The 20,190-nt window shown below is 47.8% G+C and overlaps 1 protein-coding gene across 1 annotated transcript; it reads left to right on the top strand.

Moving 5' to 3' along the window:
- The first annotated feature begins 1,457 nt into the window (after window positions 1-1,457).
- LOC111158174 (solute carrier family 16 member 6) lies at window positions 1,458-17,049 on the top strand. Its single transcript, XM_022520073.1, has 6 exons — window positions 1,458-1,519; window positions 8,215-8,453; window positions 10,845-10,988; window positions 12,389-12,517; window positions 14,885-15,700; window positions 16,799-17,049. The coding sequence occupies exons 2-6, from the start codon at window positions 8,222-8,224 to the stop codon at window positions 17,047-17,049; spliced, it is 1,572 nt and encodes a 523-aa protein (XP_022375781.1). The 5' UTR covers window positions 1,458-1,519; window positions 8,215-8,221.
- Window positions 17,050-20,190: the final 3,141 nt, after the last annotated feature.

Below are 20,190 nucleotides of genomic sequence, written 5' to 3' on the forward strand. Positions count from 1 at the left end.
AACCCCCACCCCCCACCCCGTGGAGGGAGCAATCCGTATCCAAGTCGACGGGGAAATTCAGAGAATAAGGTCTTTGCTTCCGAGCAGGTCTCAAATTGGCCCTGGGTAGGTGAGGTGGAGACCAGGAAACCAAGTCTGCGCCCCCGCGGGCTCCGAAATGCCAGGGATACGACACACTGCTTTGTCCCCCATGACAAGCTCATAACTGGTTTCCCGGGCTTGATCCGCTGAGTTCACAGTGACCTTGGGGTCGGGGACTTCGGGATGAGGGGCACGTACTCCCTAAACGTCCGGGTGCCTCCCCTCCCGGCGGCTCTCCGCGGATTAGGCAGCCATGCACCTGTATGCACGTCGCCAAACGCCAGCAAGGGAGGATGCGCGCGCGCCCCGAGCAGGGATGCTGACTCAGCCCGGCTGCTCACATCCCTTTCGCGCAACGCGGATGCTGTTGCTGCTGCTGCACACGGGGAAAAGCAAGGGACTCGTAGCAGCCGGGCCACTAGCTGTCTGGGGCTCACTGCGGCACTCCCTCCCCCGCGGACCCACAAGGGGAACCAGGCGCGAGTTGACGAAATTTGGGGAAGTGGGCGCTGGAGGAGGAACTCCGGGTTCGCGGCGCCGCGCGCGCAGCTCACACCCAAACTGGAAGGAACCTGTTCCGCCCGGGGCGGACGCGGAGCCGCCGCAGCCGCGAGCACCGCGCGGGTTTAGCCGCGGCGCCCCTCTCCCCGCCTGCCCCCAGCTAATCCCCAGATCCTCCAGGCGCGGGTGGGACTGGGCGGTGGGAGCGCCCGGGCGCTGCGGGAAAAGAAGCTGGGGTGCTGGCGGAGAGGTTGCAGGCGCCCCGAGCACGCCCGCGCTCTCCGCAGTTGCAGCAAAGCGCCCGGGTCCGCTTGGGCCGGCGCGCAAGACCGCGCTCGGGTGAGGGGAGCGGGGCGGCTGGCCAGGGACCCCCGCGGCAGGGGCGGGGGTGGCCCCGCGGGATCCTGCGGTTGGCTTCAGACCGCGACGCCGTTACCTTCCGTGACCCCCAGCCCGGGCTCCGGGCGGGCGCGCGCCCGGCGCGGCCCCGGTCCACGTGGGCCGGCGCGCGCGCGCCAGGCCGGCCCCCTCCTTGGCGGCGCTCGGCGCTCGCAGCACATGGTCGGCGGCGGCGCGCCCCCGAGGCCGGCGGAGACCGGCTGCAGCCGGTATAGGATAAGGGATAGGCAGCGGCGACGCGGGGCCGGGGCGCGGGCAGCAGCACGCAGGGCCCGGGCGCAGGAGGCCGGGGTGGGGGGCGGGGGGGAGGGTGTGGCCGGGGTACCCGAGGCGCGGCCGTGGGTGGGGGGCCGGGGCCGGGGCGCTGTGGGCTGGGCGCCCGGTGCTCACCCGCCGGAGCCAATTTGCGGTAGGCTCGGGCCCACGCCTTAAGGGGTTAAACCTTTCTCATGTTACCGAGCGGCTTATAAGGAGGGGGAGGCCAAGCCTCCGCCTTATTGGGAGCCTTTTGGGGTTTATTCTCTTCCCTTCTAACTTGGTGAGTTGGTTTTATTATTTTACATGTTTAAAAGTTTGATTGTGGGGTGTGGGGTTGTTTTTTTTTTTTAATCTGTGTTGGGAGCTTTAATTGATTAATTAATTAATTATTTTGGTTGGGGAGGCGGGAGGAGATCACTTCACATCTTAACATTTTGGAGAGGTTATTCTGAAAAATATTGACAGTTGGGAATGCCTGGGGCCACCGGGATGACGCGCTCTAGCCAATGTGGGCAGCTGAGAGTTGAATGCCCATGGCCCTGGCAGTTGGGGTCCGGAAAATAGCTAGAGGCAGGCTTGGTTTGGAGTGCCTCCCCCGAAGCCCCGGAGTAGGGGCTTCAGGCCATCGGGTGAGTGGGGAGGTTCGGCTCACCCCTGCGTGGATTTTCCGCATGAAGTTGCCTGCGCGTCATAAGAGCGAAATGTCAGAGGTACCTTCCCCAGGCTCCCGCGCGCGCGCGCGCGCAGGCGGACCACTGAGGCAGCGCGAGGGCAAGTGGGAATCCCTGTGCCCCCCCCCCGCCCCCAGCTGGCACACACACCCGGGGCAGCCAACGTGACCCCGCAGAGGGAAGGCAGGGATTGCCTTGCAGAGCGCGGGTCCCACACCTTGCCCGTCCGAGCTGTCAGCGCCTGACGGCTGGTCCCGCTCAACTTCCTAGGTTCCCGGTTGGGGCTTCAACCGCAGGGAAGCGCCCGGGTGGCTGAGCGGTTCCGTAGTGGCGGAGAGTGATTTTGCAGAGGAAACGGGTTATTAACTTCAGGGTTTTTTCCTTTTTTTTTTCTTTTTTCCTCTTCTTTTGGAAATGAAACCCGCCCCCCTCCCCACTGTCCCCCGGCAGACAGGTGACAGATAGAAGTTTGTTAGGTGGCACGGGAAATGTCAGCAAACGCGGGGGGGCGTTAGTCTTAGAAAAAGCTCCCCGAAGCCAACTGGGGAAGAGCATTACAACTTGACAACCTGGAAGCTGGTTTTGCTTGTGCTGTTAGACGCTCTGCGCCAGCTCCTTCTTGCGGGAGAGGGTTTCTACACTGGGAATGAGATTTCTCAGGAATCTTACTGTTTTGCAAATCCTGAGTGTCTTGTCTGCAAAAGACTACCACGTGCTTAGGCTGAAATTTCTAAGCGATGCATCCTTCCATGTCCCAAGCACCATTACGCGGCATTTTTGGGGTCAGCAATACATCCTGCCCCAGGGGTAAAGAAATACCTCTTCTCATAATTAAGGGAAGGGTGGCCAAGATAGAGAGTTCCAGTTCGTGAATAAACAATGCAGCCAAGTGGAAAAGCTCCTTCTGTCTTAATGAGTACCACTAACTGTGAGTTTTCCTTCTGTGGTTTCCAAAAATGGACCTTCCTCAGTGGAACTCCTGAGGAGGACACTTAAACTAGGGGTTCAGGTTTCAGCATCATGATCTTGTAAAATGGGGGTGTCGGGGGTAGCCGATGATTCAGAGCTGCTGAGGCAGACCTCCAGGTTAGGCTGGGGACTTTATAAATAGAGAATTCCGATGAACTTCACCCAAATGCAGACTGGTTTTGACAACTGGGGCTGAAAACAACTTGTCCAAAGCTGCTGTCTGCAGGCTACGCCTTTCAGAAGAAGGGAGATTGGCAGGGCGTTTGCCGAGAACCTTGGCTTATCCCAGCCATTTCAATCCGAAGGCTGCATTTTGAACTTTGCTCTGAACTGACCCTGGAGTGACGCTCGAATGTGTAATAATCCGATATTTTGCATTCTGGATGCCCCCAGATCAAATCTTTACTCAACAAATGGACTCATGGTGAAGTCCCGAGGTAGAGCAGATTTCCACGCCTTGGCAGAAGCCTCACTGATTTAAAGTTAAGACAACCGATACCCAGTGTATTTGGTCGTCGGATGTCCTTTGGGGGAACAGGAGGGTACAGGAAGGTTGACTGCCAGGAAACCCCGTTGTAGAATTTTACCGTTGGGAGTGCCCCTCAAGTCTGCTGTGTCTAATCCCCCCTTTACAGATGTTGAAATTTAGAGATTAAGTGATTTCCCCAAGATGGTGCAGCTGGTTAATGGTAAACAGACGTTCAGCAAATAATGCCCAAGAGCTTCAAGACAAACCCATGGGCTTTGCCGCAAAGGGCTCAAGAGTTAAGAAGAATGAAAGTGTAACTCAGAGCAAGTCGGGCTCAAAAGCTGTGTTGGAACGGTAAATTCTTAGGGCAGGGCGAGATCAGAGACGAAGAGCAAATATCTCCTACCTACTTACCCCTGATGGCAGGAAATCAAGGAGCAAAGGGATTCTGCCCCTCCCCATGCCCCACCAGTTCGGCCCCCCCCCCCCCCCCCCCGTAGTAAGCCAATTCCCCTTTCCGTAAGCTGAGTTCGCATCACCAAAAAACTGAACCAGACAGTGTTTCATATTCTGGAACTCACAGAGGGTTCTAAGTAACTGAGTTCAAAATTCAAGCCTTTGTTTCTAGCTTTGAGGAGCCGGACACTTTCAGCCAGTTGGCCTACTGAATGAATAAATGTACAAAAAAGGAGAGGAGTCCAGGGAAGGATGTAGTCTGCAGGCAGGGACTTCCCCACTTGGTTTTATAAGGCTAGAGCAAGGCCCTGCTTCAGCGGCACGCCCAGACTCCTGCTTTGTCTAGGGAAATTTTATTGAGCACATACTATGTCCGAACGTGCTGCCAGGCCGTGGGTCTGGAAAGAGGTGCTGACCACCCTTCTAGGTGCTCGGGACATGCAAAACAGAGCTTCCCATCCAGAAACCCATCCCATTCAGAAACCAGGTTACTCTATGATGATTCTAGACTGTGGTCTTATCTTCAAAGCTAAATACAACAGGAGATGCGACACTTTAGGATGATAGAGGCATAATGTTTGGAGGAACAGTGGGTTTGGGGGTGTCCTCTTCCCTTTATGATGTTCCCAGTAATGCTAATAAGAAAGCTTCTGTTGCCCAGAAACCTAACAATGCAAGTGAAAGTTCTGTTGGGATCTTGCTTCAAGGGAGTAGAAGGGATGTAAAGCAAAGTTTACAGAAACAAAGGAATCGAACACCAAGAGGGAGTTCAGAAAGTCCACAGGCGATAGCAGTCAGGTCTGCCATCTAACCAGTGACCACAGGTCAGGTCTAAGCAGGGTCCAACTACTTTTCACCTACATTCACAAGAACCATCTAGAATTTGGTTTTCTTTTTCTTTTCCTGCTCGCTCCCACGTTCCCTGGGCCACCAGGTTTGGCCTGAGGAATCAGGAGATTCCCAGAACTCCGTGCTGAATATGAGAGTATGAATGGCCAAAGCAGAATGGAACCTTCAAGAGCCTCCTGGCCAACCTCTGTGTACTAATGGAGGTCAAGGATATTTTGTCTCTGAGAGGCATTCCTCACAATCCCTACCTAAGATACCCCCTTCTGGGCCTTTAAAGTGCTGTTCCTTAGACAGCTGGGAGGCAGATCTGATTCTGGACTGTTTAGGTCAAGCGCCTTCCCATGGGGTTAGTTCCCCCACTTTGCAAAACGAGTAAGATTTTACAATGAGATGGACAAATGAGTTGCAAATCCCCTTTCTGCGCTAACATTCCATCATTGTAACCCCACTGGGCTCCCTGTGGTTGGGGTCCCCTCCCGTGTTGCACATCTAAACCGCAAATCATAAAGGGCAAAGAGGACGTGAGGTAGGCACCCATCACCAGAACCTTCTGACGACCGACAGGAACCCCCTCCTCATACAAGACCTGCTGTCTTGTCCTACGTGCAGTCCCAACGAAAAGATTCTTGTCTCTTAATCCCGTAGTGGTTTTAGGCTAGAGAGAAATTTCAGTCTGTCTCTTGGGGGCCTTGATCAGTTTCATCCCAATGTTTTTATTCAGGTTGGTCCTGAGCCCTAAGGTCGTCTGGACACCCTTCGGGGTTAGAACAACCGTGCTAATAGGCCCTTGGACTTGGTTACCGCTTCTAACTGCTTTTTAGAAATAACGCTGAGCTATGGAAGGACACAGCAGATGGTTTTACTACACATTTCAGGTTTAGGATTCCTGTCATTACCATCGACAGAGATTGAAGTCCATAGAGACAGAGACCATCCCTCTGTCTTTCACTGGGGTCTCCCTGGTGCCCAGCACGGGGCCTGGCCCCCTCCTAGGCACTTCGCTGAAAAGCGAAATACCGGCTGTGTGCGGGGGGCTGGAGGTGGGAAGGGAGAAGGTACAAAGAGATGAAGGCCTCAGGCTTTGTTTTCCTTGAGCTTATCATTTAATTGAGCAAATAAGATAAACATGCAAGTAAACAGTATCCCGTTACTAAGGGATACTGATCTCAGGAAGAGAAGCCCCTACGTGAAGTGGGTCAGAGGAGGCATCGTGTTAGAAGCAAGATTTGAGGAGGGCCTGACAGGTGCCGGCTGTAAAGGGGGTACCCAGCCCCCCTGGAGGTGGTGGGGGAGGGTTTGGTGGTTAACCACTGGGCGGTTAGGAACTGCAAGGCAAGGAGGAGTCCATCTGGACCAGGGCCTGAGTCAAGTCTTAGAAGTGGAAGTGAGAAGGCTACAAAGAGGGTGGGGTCCAGCGACGAAGGCATTGGAAGCCAGGCTAATCCGTGGGTTTTATTTGTCCTTCAGAAAGAGGAACACCACTGAAAAAGACTGAGCAGAAAAATGTCCTAACAGTGCCGCATTTCAAAGAGATTCATCTACTGGGGCACAAGGGGCCAGCCAGTGAGGCTGGTAAAGGAGTCTGGGGCTCCGCAAAGGAAAAGCCCAAATGAATGGCCTGGTAGGGGGCAGGGATTAGAAGGAGCTAAACTGTGGGCTCGCACCACCTACCCCCTCCCTCCTCCCTAAGGATAAACACTCAATACTAGTTAGACTGTATTGCTGGAAAGTACTTCTTATTTTATTTTTGGCCTTCTAGATCTCAAGCCCAGCCCTATCTCACTCCTCTGCCCTCCTCTTGGGAGGGAGTTTTGGAAGTCTGATGCAGGAGGGGCGTTGTGAAAACCTCCTGTCGGGGAGGGCTCCCCGCTTCCACCTTAAATCAGCTGCTTTCCATGTCGGGGAAGACCAGTGGCAAAACTGTTCTGTCAGTGCTCAGCCTACATCCCGAGACATTTAACTGGCCTCCCCCGCTTTGCAAGTGTCTCAGGAAGGACACACTGACGCACATCAAAATGCAGAGGTCTGCTGCAGAGAGCATAAGCTTTTTTAAGCATCTTATGCCCTGTTTCATTCTATCAAATATTTAACAGTAAAGGACAGAAAGTGAGTATACTGTCCTTCTAGAGACCTGGGCTACGGTGGGAATGGCGCCCTCGAGAGGATGAGCGCTACTAAGTTAGGTCAGGTTTGCTGCTTTTTAAGATGGACAGGGTAAACTCTAAATATTAGATCCTAATCCCAGAACTTGGCAAGGTCGACTGGATAGATGAGGTTGTGTCCTCTTATTTTTTCAGTTACCCTGTATTATCAGTAAAACCTGCCCTAGTACTTGAACATAGCAAGTTACAGCCAGGAAAAGGACACCCATGCATCCAGAAAAATTCACCTGTATTCACCTGTATGATCGTAGAGAAGTCTTAAATAAGTGTTCTAAGACCAGGGACTCACGTATTATTATAGATACTAATTTGGGGTTGGGCTAAAAACCCATCACTGTTTTGTTTTGTTTTTTCTTTACTTTTTAAAAATTATTTTTTTATTATGTTGAATTAGCCAACATATCCTATCACGGTTTCAAAGCGCATGTCGCTGCAGGGGACTCTGCAAATGTGTGCTAGAACCCAGTGGGGAAGAGTCAAGTTCACCCATCCTCCCTCCGGAGTTAAATATGGTGTTTCCCCTTACTAGTGTGTTAGGAGCATAGGTCTGTTGGCTCTGCTGTTTGTTGAAGAAAAGCATATTGAGGTCAGAGGGGACTTGGCAAGGTTAACTGGCTGTCCAGGCCATACAAATCTATAGTGCTTTCTTTAAAGGCCACTGTATCCTAGAGTATTTGTCCATTGCTGATACATCAAATGGTGATCAACTTTGAGGAACTTCCTTATGCTCAACAGACTCCCAGAAGACAGAGTTCTCACGTGTAGTTACATCCCCAGGGGACCCCAGATTATAATCAGAATGTTGCTGACTGAGCGGGAAATGGGATCAATGCTCTGAATGGCCAGTAGCATCAAGCAGAGACGCGTAGGGTGTCTATAGGACGTCCCAAACACTTATCCCATAGAAGGTGCTAGACGGAATGTCAGTAGTGGCTGACCTCCCAATTTCCAGGCTTCAATTCTGATCGACATGCCTTATGATCAGTTCAAGCTTCCTATACCTAACCTGTCTTCAAGTTCACGGTCAGCATCAATGCTTGGGTCTGGTGGCCATTCTGTGTTTTTTGGGCTGCCTCTACCTATGCTGTTCTGATTCCTTTTGCTTGTTTTCCCCATTTATTGTCACAGCTGGAAAGTCTTGCTTCCAGATTCTTTGGGGACTCCACAGATAACACTAATACAAAATAATTTGGAAGTAACACTTCCCAGCTGTGACCATTAAATAAATATGTAATTATTACCCAAAGACTTTATAGTAACTGCATGTTATTTAAATATTCATCACCCTAAGAAATGTGGTAAGTACTTCTTGTCTATTAATGTTGGCTAAAGGGTTAGCAGAGTGACCCTCATGCTATTGCTGGTCTGAGTTTTTTTTTTTTTAATTTTTTTATTTCAGATTAAGAATGACCCAAAAGACATCACAGCTTTGTTCCACAGCCAATGTTTATACTCAAGTGCCTGATGGAGGATGGGGCTGGGTGGTAGCTGTGTCTTTTTTCTTCGTTGAAGTCTTCACCTACGGCATCGTCAAGTCATTTGGCGTCTTCTTTAATGACTTAATGGACAGTTTTGATGAATCTAACAGCAGGATCTCCTGGGTCATATCAATATGTGTATTTGTCTTAACATTTACAGGTTAGTACCTCTTCCTGTTTAAGCAACATGTAACCATGCGTCAGTTTTCATTGGCTTAACTACGTAATGGTACCCATCCTGTTTCCGAAGCATTTCCTTCGATGACCTGTGGGCCCTTTCTAGCCTCAAATTAAGTCATAAGGTTTTCAGGAGTTTGGGGATGGCGAGAAACACGAGATGCCGAAGGAAAGGGCCTGATTTGCCACCCTGATGACCTTCAATGTATACACGCATGCATTAAACACCTAGTGTATGCACACTCTTAGGACACGGTAGATGACTTTGAGGCCAGCAGTAAACCCCTATCCTGTAGAGTCATTTTCTAAAGAAGGAACAGCAAAAGCATGTGGTGTCCTAGGCCCTGGTCTTGAAAAACATGTCTGGCAAACAGGGTAGGCACGTGAAATGTGGGTAAGTGAGGAAGAACGAGGGGTGTGAAAGAGCGTGTGATGTAAAGTGACAAACCTCATCCAGAAGGGATGAATTCCAGACACCTGCTTCCCTAACACTGGCTAGCCACCATTCAGGACTCCCACGTCCAACAAAACTGGAGAAAATGGGGTTTGAGTAGAACTTGTAACACGCTCCTTTTCCCTGAGTCCCCTACAGGCCTGATTCTCATGACGGTCCCTCCATCTGCCAGGGGCCACACTGAGGGCTTCCAAGAAAACACAGCCACTGGACTCACCTCGGAAAGCCAGTGGGGCTGACTTTACACTTCCTTGACTTTAATATCCTGCCAATGGAGCTCTTACCTCTACAGTTTTCTTTCTTTAATTCTAATTAATTTTCAGCCATATAATGTCTTAAAGAGGCGGCTCCCCTGTCCTTCCCTATCGAGTAACAAACTTATCTTACAACACCTAATATTCTGTCTTGCAAGCTTCACAGAAGGGTTCCTAGTTCCAGTTTCACTGAATATTGATACTTAATGTTTTAGCTGTGGAAAGTTGACTTTCTTGGAGTGATAAGTGAATTAGAATTAAAATTTTACCTTTGGTCATCCAAATAAAATGTCCAAAGCTTTGCTTTGAGCTCTTTTATAACCAAAAACAACAATACGGTCAACAACAAATTTCCAGTTAATACTATTATACCAGAAAATAGATCTCCTAAATGCTATAATTATAGTAGTTTATGCTTTGCGCCAACAAACCACCTAAAACTGACAAGAGTGGTTTCATTATGAGCTGTATTCAATATTGGTTTATATTCTACTAACATGAGACTTACATGCACCAACCCCAACAAAATTTAGTCCTTTTTTCCCCCTTCTCTATCCGGCATGTTCTGTGTTGCTCTTTTACCCAATTCTCAAAGGTTCCCTCATCTCTGTATATTCCAGTCAGCATCGGGGTCAGCCCAAGTAACGTATCACTGGGAAATGATTTGTCAGACTTAAATGTGCTGCAGGGTTCAGAGTAGAGAAGCTAAATGAATGACAGTTGATCAGCCACTCTGAATTATTTATCCCATGGCTATCCTCCTTTTGGGGTGTTCAACGGAGAATTCAGTGACTTTCATACCATTTTCAGAAAAGTCAAATGAAACTGAGCTAGAAACTGACCCCAAATGGAGCTTTTTTCAAAAGGAATCCAAAGCAGTGACTATAGCAAAAGGAAACAATTCAAGCCATCAGGGGAAAGCCCATTTTTATGACAGAATAACAGACATTAAATGCATATCTAACTTTATAGGTGCTCATGGCAAGTTCATGTCACTTGTATCAAAAAATATCGCTATAAGTTTTGTACTGTTAGTCTGGCTTTCCCTTTAAGAAACCCAAAGAGTTTGGGGGTCAACTGTCCAATTGAGCAATTATAAGCATTGTGTAAAATGCGGTATATATCGATAGCACATCATCCCTCAGTGTTCAAGACTTAAGAGAAGGAATCTTTTTTTTTTTTTAATTTGAGAGAGAGAACGCACACAGGACTGTGGGGGGGGAGGGGGGGGGGGGCAGAGAGAGGGAGAAACAGACTCCCCGCCGAGTAGGGAGCCCCACAAGGGGCTCAATCCCAGGACCCTGGGATCATGACCTGAGCCGAAGGCAGACACGCAACCCACAGAGCCACCCATGCGCCCTAAGGAAAGGAATCTTAAGAAAGCTAATGCTTCCGCCTTTGGAGTTAAAGTGTCACATTACGGAAGCCGTTGGGTGGCTCCGTTGGTTGAGCGTTTGATTCTTGCTTTCAGCTCAGGTCCTGATCTCGGGGTGGTGGGATCCAGCCCCAGGTCTGCTCCGTACTCAGTGCAGCATCTGCTTGAGAATTTGCTCTCCTACTCCCTCGGTCCCTCCCCCTGCTCTCTCGCTCTCTCTCTTTCTAAAAAAAAAATAAATAAAATTGTAACATAAAAAATAAAATATCACATTATGGTCCTTATCTGCAGCTCCCCTCTCTGCTGTCCTGAGCACCCGTTTCGGACATCGTCTGGTGGTGGTGGCCGGGGGCCTGCTCGTCAGCACAGGAATGGTGACGGCCTCCTTCTCCCGGGAACTCTACCACATGTATATCTCGATCGGCGTCGTATCCGGTAAGGGCTGCTCCCGGGCTCGCAAGTTCAGATACCCAATCAGAAGAACAAGGAAGGGGAAGAAGGGGGTCCAGCCCGCAGAGTCCTTCTGTCTCCCTTTCTCTTTTTTTTTTTCTTTGAAGTTAATAGTGTCCCAGATCAGTGGTTCTGAATCAAGATGGATGGACTCCAGGGGATACGGGAAACTCCTCTTACTGCCGCAGAGTTTTTGACGGGGTTTTTAAAAATTTAAAAAACTTTAAGAAACCCAAAGAATTTGGGGGTCAACTGTCCAATTGAACAATTGTAGGCATTGTGTAAAATTTACCCCTGAGGGGCGCCTGGGTGGCTCAGTGGGTTAAGCCTCTGCCTTTGGCTCAGGTCATGATCTCAGGGTCCTGGGATAGAGCCCTGCATCGGGCTCTCTGCTCAGTGGGGAGCCTGCTTCCCCCCCTCTCTCTGCCTCTCTGCCTACTTGTGATCTCTCTGTCAAATAAGTAAATAAAATCTTTAAAAAAAATTTACCCATGAGAAAGAGAACTTCTCTCTTGCGTGAGTTTGCAGCCAAAAGGTATCATTTCCACAAAGTAAAATGTGAATTTCTTTAGTGGGTATTTCCACAATGGGCATGCGAGGCTTCTGGGGCATAGCGGAGAGCGCAGCAAGAAAACTTTTTTTCCCTTTGAAAGGAGTCCGTGTGTTACTTATGATGATATTGTATATTGTGAAGATTTGCACTTTTCCTATATTTCTGCACTTAACAAACCTCATTTATTTCCAAATATAAGTCTTCTTTTAAAACTATTCGATAACAGTCTGTCTGTTGTGAATTAATGAAATTGTTTTAATGCCAAAAAATGGGGGGGGGGACAGAAAACAGTTTATTCTCCTAGCGTCCCCAAACAATGGTTATAGCTTCTCTAGACCTCTAATGAAACCCATTTTATTTTGCTTAATTTTTTGCTACAGCACCTTTTTCCAGAATGAAATTCTTGGCTCCCAAAACTTACGATTTAAAAAAATAAATGCCTCCTGCCCCACCAAACAGTTTATAATGGCAACTTCTATTTCCCCTTTTGCCCAGGAATTATTTCAGAAATGGGCTGTTTGGATTGCCAGGAGATTAGATTGTCTGGTTGTTAACTTCTTTGGTATCAGTTTCAAATTGTCACGCATTGTGACCAAAGTCCTTGTCGGCACATAATCTTTTGGGAAACCAAAAATGTCTTTTTGACATGGCACAGAATATAAAAATAAATAAATAAATAAAACTAAGAGATCCCTAAAAGCGCATACATACATGCGTACATTGAATTAAATATTAAAACAAAAAGAAACACAAAAAATCCCGACTCTTTGAACACATCCTTCTGGGATCAGTCGGTACGGGGCTCTGACTGCTTTCCCTGGCTTTCTTCCAGGTTTGGGATACTGCTTTAGCTTCCTACCAACTGTCACCATCTTATCTCAGTACTTTGACAAGAAGCGCTCCATGGTCACTGCGGTTGCTTCCACGGGAGAATGCTTCGCCATGTTTGCTTTCGCCCCAGGTAGGCGGACCGCAGTGGTCCACGGGGGCCTCTGGGCTGGGGGCAGCCGATCGGCAGCTCCCGCCAACGGGCGGGGGAGGGGGGACTTGAACTCTGTGCACAGGGAGAGGTTATTTGCCTTCTGTCCTCCAGCACATTGGTAGGATCTGTCCTCCCTAATCCCGTTTTGGGATTTCAGCCGCCATTAATACTAATCCGAGTTGACATAAATAGGAAGACACAAGACACATACTCAGTGGGAAGGTTTGAAACCTCTGTGAGGATCTGAGGTCATTCATACTGTGATTTCTCTCCTCCGTTTAAAGAACCACATTCAGTGTGGATTTAACGTATGCTAATAAAGTTAGTTTTCTTATCTGTGAGTGGGTATTCTCACAGCAAAAAAAAAGAAAAATTTATTCATTTATTTTTTAGAGAGAGAGAGAGAGACATGCCCGTGCATGAGGAGGAAGGGGCAGAGGGAGAGGGAGAATTTCGAGCAGGATCCAGGGCCAGCCAGACGCGGGGCTCGATCTCACGACCCTGAGATCATGATGGTGGCCAAAATCAAGAGTCGGACGCTTAACTGACTGAGCCACCCAGGCACCCTCACAGCAAAATTTTTATTGCTGGTTTTTTTTTTTGCTACTTCAACATCAGGAGGTGAATTACACTTTAACGAGGAGTAGACAGTTAACCTTGGAGACCCAGATTCATTTCTCACTCTGCTGTTTCTTCAGAATGTGTCAGTAGACGATGCTTTGTTCAAAGGAGATAATGTAGAAGTATTTAGGGGTGACATGTCCTAATGTCTGAAGCTTTTCACGTAGTTCAGAAAACTGAATGTGTGTGTGCAAATAAATGTATCGGAAGACAGGCAGAGAGATAGGACATGTTAATTATTGAACTTAGGCGAAGGGCAGGCAGGCACTTTCCACGTTACTGTCCACATAAAATTTTTCAAAATTACATGTCAAGGGGAGCAGCAGTGCTCGTGAATGCCCTCCGAGGGCAGAAACTGTATCTTGTATCTTGGTCGCCTTTGTTCCTTAGCACGGGGCATCTCCCTGGGTGCCGGTAGGCCCTCAAGACGTGAAATAGAGAAAAGAAAATTACACCCACTTTTTGCCAGATGAGCATACAGCTTTTCCAAACCCCCAAGCCTAGAGGCACCTGGCTGGCTCAGTGGGTACAGCCTGTGACTCTTGATCTCTGGGTTGTGAGTTCAAGCCCCACGTTGGGCATGGAGCCTACTTAAAATAAGTAAATAAATAAATACCAAATAATAATAATAATAATAATACCCAAGCCTAAAGTATTTTGCAATTGGAAGTTTCCCACATGAATGGGAGGACTGGGAGGTATAAAAACATGCTATAAAATAAATGCCCCCCCACAAGGGATGTGGGGCTGCCTTACTAAGCCTATCTTCTGGATAACCAGCTTAGTGTATCTTCGTAGACATGCTCTCAAAGAATTAGACTATAATAAAATTCTACTGAATATCATTTAACCTTTCAGGGTTGCTCACGAGATATTTTCAGGGTCTTGCGAGGCCTGTGTTGTTTGATTATCACTGTGGGGCTCTAGGCTTCCTGTGGCCATCGCCCCTACCCCCCCTCCAACCGTGTCCAGCAGCCGAGGACCCTGGTCAGCAGCTGAGGACCCAGCTTCCTGGTAGGAAGGAGCAGGACTCTGGTAGTAAAGGACAGTCTGTAAGCAGAAACCCTAGAACCCTGGCATCGTTAAATTCTGGGATAACCAGGAGCTCTTGGAGTCTGCGTTTATCCTTTTACTTAACCCGTCACGACTAAGGATCGCAGGAGTGCAGGGACAGTGATCAAGCTCAGAGGTGGGAAATTCTATTTTAAAAAGACCAGACAGCGAATACTGTGGGCTTTCGCGGGACCATGAGGAGCTGTCAGAAGCCCTCAGATTTGTGGTCCCAGCTCAGAAGCCGCCACTCGGCGCATCAGCCCAAGGAGCGTGGCTGCACCCGGGGGAGGCTTTATGATCGGAGACGGGCAGCGGCCCGGGTTTGGCCTGCGGGCTGCTGCTTGCCCAACCTGCAAGTGGGTCACCAACGGATTTCACATCTTACGCTGCCACCTGGCAAAACGCACCCTCCAAAGCTCTCCTGGGGACCTCGGCCTCTGAGCAGTGCTCTATAGTTAACCATCCCTGCGCCCGTTTTCTCCTTCCCTCGTTCCTAAGAGCATCGGCTGTGAGGATAAAGCCTACAGGGCAGGTGGGCTGCGTTCACACGGCCCAGTACATTCCTACGGCGGTCCTGAGTCTGAATCCCCATGTCGGCTCGCTGTTTTCTCCCGGGTCTTGAGTTGGTTTCTGACCTTCACTTCTGCTTCCTCTCCGCCCCCCTCACCCAAGCGATCACGGCGCTGAAGGACAGCATCGGCTGGAGGTACAGCCTCCTCTTCGTGGGCCTGCTGCAGCTGAACATCGTCGTCTGCGGGGCGCTGCTGAGACCGATTGTCATCCGAGGACCTGGGTCCCCGAAAGCAGCCGCCCACGAGGGTCGGAAAGAAGTGCAGTATATGCTCGAGAATGAGAAAACACGCACCTCAATAGACTCCATTGACTCAGGAGTAGAACTAACTACCTCACCGAAAAATGTGCCTAGTCACGCCAACACAGAACTGGGACCGAAGGGCGACACACAGCAGGTCCTCGTGGGGACGGGCTCCAAGCCGAGCCACCAGACAGCCCCTTTGTTAGACTTCTCAATCTTGAAAGACAGAAGTTTTATCTGTTACGCGTTGTTCGGTCTGTTTGCCACCCTGGGGTTCTTCGCGCCTTCCCTGTACATCATCCCCTTGGGCATCAGTCTGGGCATTGAGCAGGAGCGGGCTGCTTTTCTGTTATCCACGATGGCCATTGCTGAAGTTTTCGGAAGGATCGGAGCCGGCTGTGTGCTCAGCCGGGAGCCCATCCGCAAGATCTACATTGAGCTCATCTGCGTCGTCTTGCTGATGGTGTCTCTGTTTGCCTTCACTTTCGCCACCGAGTTCTGGGGTCTCATGTCATGTAGCATCTTTTTTGGTTTCATGGTTGGAACAGTTGGGGGAACCCACATTCCGCTGCTCGCCGAAGACGATGTCGTGGGAATCGAGAGGATGTCTTCTGCTGCTGGAGTGTATGTCTTCATTCAGAGCATAGCAGGCCTGGCCGGACCACCCCTTGCAGGTAATTTAAATACGTAAAAGACATAATCCTTGGCTACTCTTGCCTTATGAATTGTGCTCGCTTCTTGTTATAGTCTTAAAAAAAGAAAAAAAAGAAGGCTGCTTTTCATAGTCCCATAGAATTTCAGAGCTGGTGGGATTAGAGATGACCTGAGCCAGTCTTGAGTTATAGATGAGGAAACGGAAGGTCACAGCACGTCAGCCAACAGTCATATGGTAAATGAGTGACGAGGTAGGGATTAGAACCCACATCTGCAGTCCACGCTGCCCCGGGTTTTTTTTTTTTTGCTACCGTCTTGCCTTAGCTGTGCCAGAGGGCACCCATCCACGTATCACCCCACCGCCCTCTGACTTTGGAACAGCAGCACTGAGGGACTTTGTACGTCATCTGCCCTTTTAAGGAAGGGTGTAAGGGCAGTGGGCACGGAACGTATTCTGCAGATACTTAATTCATTTCTACACAATATTTCTTGTAGGAAGGACTTGGGTGTGCTTCATACCTTAGCCCTGAAATAGGTCCTCAAATGTTGTTACGAGAGAAATCTTCCTACCTTTTAAAAGATCCCTGAAGTGAACCCAAGGGAAAATAATAAGGCTCTTCCTTCTCTAAGGAACATGCAGGGGCCGCTGGGTGGCTTCATCGGTGAGGTGTCTGCCTGCGGCTCAGGTCATGGTCTCTGGGTCCTGGGATCGAGCCCCGTGTTGGGTTCCCTGGTTGGTGAGGAATCTGCTTCTCTCTCTTTCTCCCTCCCCCCCCACCCCTTCCCACCACTCATGCTTACTTTCTCACAAATAAATAAATAAAATCTTAAAAAAAAAAAAAAAAGGCATCTAACTGTCCCAAGTTTTGTTCTGTACGAGCACAGATTAGCCCGTGAGGAACAGGCTAGCAACCCCGTGGCCTCCGCTCTATTGGTCCCAACTGACTCCTCCTCCCCAGTCCAGAAAAGCTGCCCACCGTCACCACTCCTGTTTCTTTCGGAAACCCAGATAAAACAGAAGGAGGCAAAGGCACGGAGAAGCTTCTGCACTTGAGGGGAGCCTGGGTGAGCGAGGGACTGTGCCCGCGTTGCTAACAGCTGTGTATATTCTCCCTCAGGGCTGCTGGTGGACCAGAGCAAGATTTACAGCCGCGCCTTCTACTCCTGCGCCGCTGGCATGGCTGTGGCTGCCGTGTGCCTCGCGCTCGTGAGACCGTGTAAAAAGGGACTGTGCCAGGGTCACCCTGCGGGTGAAGGACAGGCAGAGAGTCCTCGTGGGAAAGCTTTACAAGACATACCTGAAGACTTTCTGGAAATGGACCTTGGGAAAAATGAGCATAAAGGTCACGTGAAAATGGAGCCAGTGTGACAGGCTCCCCGGGCAGGGCCGCCACCCCGTTGGCCCGGAGGCAGGTGGACGGGGTGGCGGGGGGAACAGGGAGGTACAGGGGCTATCCACTCTCCCCACTTTTAAAGCTACATTTTAAAGGGAACGTACATGAGAATACCACCATCCCTTTTTTTTTTTTTCCTTTTAAGTTTTCCTGTTCGATTGTTTCTTAAGCCAAAACAAAAACAACCCAGCACTCTTCTGTACATACGTCTGGTTCTATGCAGGAGCAGCCGAGAGATACAAAGAAGGACCCAGTGGCTCACATTCTGGTATTAAAATAGTGACGCGAAATGGTAAAGTGGTTTTAAGAGCTCTTGCATGTGATACACAGCTCGCTTACAAAAGGACAGCTAGCCCAGATCACGGAGATGAAATTGGCCACTCAAAACAGACAAACAAAACTTAAATCATTTAAAAAATTTTCTCATTTTTGGAAATATGAGCAAATTGCTTTAACACCCCCTTGGAAAACACTGAGGTCTCCATTCGCCAAATGTGGCCTCTCCGTTTTTCAAATATTCCGTGGGAATGAAGTACAGTTTAAGACCAAACATTTGGTGAATAAAGAGAAATTTAAAAAAAAAAAAAAAAAAGATCCATAACTTGAACTTAATTCATCAATGTGAAGATTACCACTTCTTTTTATGGCCAGTCATTACCAGAAGTATTTCAACACCGAAGATAGAGAATGACATTCAAAAATGTGTTTCCTGTTGCTTTCAATTACTTAGAGATATGTGACTGTAGTGTCTTTAATTTAAACCACTATTTATTATTAAGTTATTCTAGGATGATTAATCAGAAGAAATAAAATCTGAGACCTAAGCATCATTTTTACCTCCTTTTTGCAATCCTTTCAATGCCTCAAAGAATACTTCTTATCTTGAAAAGTCACTCTCGTAAGAGGGTCAGGTTGTAATGATTCTTCGGTTTGGTCAAAGGCCACCTGTGCTGTTTGAAGGGGAAGAAAATAATCGCCTTAGCTTTTTAAAATAATCTGTTTTATCACCTAAGAATACTTGAGGATCTCCTTTGATCGGAATTATATTTCAGTGAATTGTTGAGGAATTTCTGAGTTTTTTTCTTTTTGTAACTGCTAACTGTTGAAGCATTTCTGTATTTCACATGGGGTAGCAGAGACGTGTGTTTTTACCATCATGAGTTAACAAGTTGCAATTTACATCTTATATAAACCTTGATTGCTCTAGTTGCCAGTTATTAGGTAACTGCTCACTGTTGGTTGGGTTTTTTTGTTGTTTTGTTTTTGGAATTACACTACATGTTTAAGTATTTCTCATTTTCTCATTTTTCTGTAAAGAGGGCAAGTGTGGCTACTTACTTACACGTACTGAATCTCACTCTCCAGGTGATGGTCGCTCACTGCTCCATCTTTTACTCATCTTTACTGTTAATTTATGACAACTCAGGGGGAAAAAATGTAACAAGCCTAGTTTGGTTACAGGTACACACAAGCTTGAATATTTCTCTGCACTGAAATGAAAGTGGCATAACGCATCACCACCTGCTACATTTTGTATAGCATTTTATCAGCCATAAAAATAGGACAATCTGGAAAACTCTCGGGGGCGGGGGAGAAGATGACCAAGTGTCTGTCGCAGACACACCTAAATCAAGGTGGATGTAGCAAATCTCTGTCACTGCTTGAGAAGGCCTTTGAGCTTGTGGCAGTCTGGCAAACTTACATGACTTCAGCACTTTACAACATTTTTTACTATGAATGTTCAATACAATTTAATATTTATAACTGATTTCTGAGCAACCGGCTCTAAGTCCGTTCTGTTAACTGCATGAAAAAAAAATGTATGCCAATTTAAGTATGTCAATAATCAGGTTTTAAATGTTTGGAAGAAAATTAAAACAGGATTGCTGATTTGTTCTGTATTCGTGACATTCTGGTACTTCTAGATTTGCAATAAATGTATGGCTTTTTTTTTAATGAAGAGACTGATTTGGTTTTTTTGTATAGACTCTGGCATTCATTGTTTGATCCCACTCAAATTATAAAAGCTCAAGGAAGATTCACTTCAAACAAATTTTTTTTTTTTCACGTTTCTGCAAGATCTTTTACCTCTACGGGAGACACACAAACATTTCCAAGAAGTGTTTGTTGAACTTGATTATTTCTTAATGAAAAATATATGAATGAAATGAGATCGTGGTCACTGTAGAGTAATAGCTAAGCCTATCAAAAGTAATAAATAGTGGAGATTATCTATATCCAGTTACAGACCAGTCCTAAGAGCTACTCCACCTCCAAGTGAACAGCATAGTCTCCATGCCAGGGATCAGCAGACTTGTTCAGGAAAGGTCCAGATTGTAAATATTTAAGGTCTTGTGGGCCATGTGGGTTCTGTCACAATGACTCAGCCCAATGGCTGCAGTGTGAAAGCAGCCAAAGACAATATATAAAGTCATGAGCATGGCTGCTTCAATAAAAATTTATTGATGGATACTGAAATTTGAATTTCATCACAAATTTTTTTTTTCAACCACATAAAAGTGTTACCAAAAAAACAAACAAACAAAAAAAAACCTTATTAGCTTGTGGTCTGGAAAGAAAAACAGGCAGTGGGCTGGATTTGGCCTGCGACCTACAGTTTCTAACCCCTGCCCCACGTAAAAGTGATCCTGGAAGGCTCAGGCCCACCAGGGGCACCTCTCTGGAAAGGAACGTCCTGGTAGGAAAGGATCATTGTGGTCAGAGTGGCTTTTGGCTCATAGGTGCCAGAGACAGGAAAGATCAAACTGCTGATGATGGCACGTTAATTATAAGTTTTCATTTCCTGGGATTAAAGAGATTCTGCTCCGACCTTGTTGATTTAATAATGTTTCAGGCTAAACGAAGACTACTTCCCTCCTCAAAAGTAGAATTATTCCAGTGGTAAAAATGAGTTAAGATCATGTGCTCTTTTAAGACAAATGCACCCTTCATGGATACAGTGTTTCCAAACCTTTTAACAAAGTTACCAGTTTTGTCCTCCCCTGCTGTGAAATGTAGCCTTTGTACATTTCTTTGCCTGTCCTGCAGCTTAATACCTGGTGAAAAAATAGAAAATAGATCCCGAGCCAGGGTTCCCATGGCCCAGTTATCCATTC

This window comes from Enhydra lutris, unplaced genomic scaffold, assembly GCF_002288905.1.
Source record: "Enhydra lutris kenyoni isolate GAN:26980312 unplaced genomic scaffold, ASM228890v2 scaffoldscaffold57, whole genome shotgun sequence".
Classification (NCBI taxonomy): Eukaryota; Metazoa; Chordata; class Mammalia; order Carnivora; family Mustelidae; genus Enhydra; species Enhydra lutris.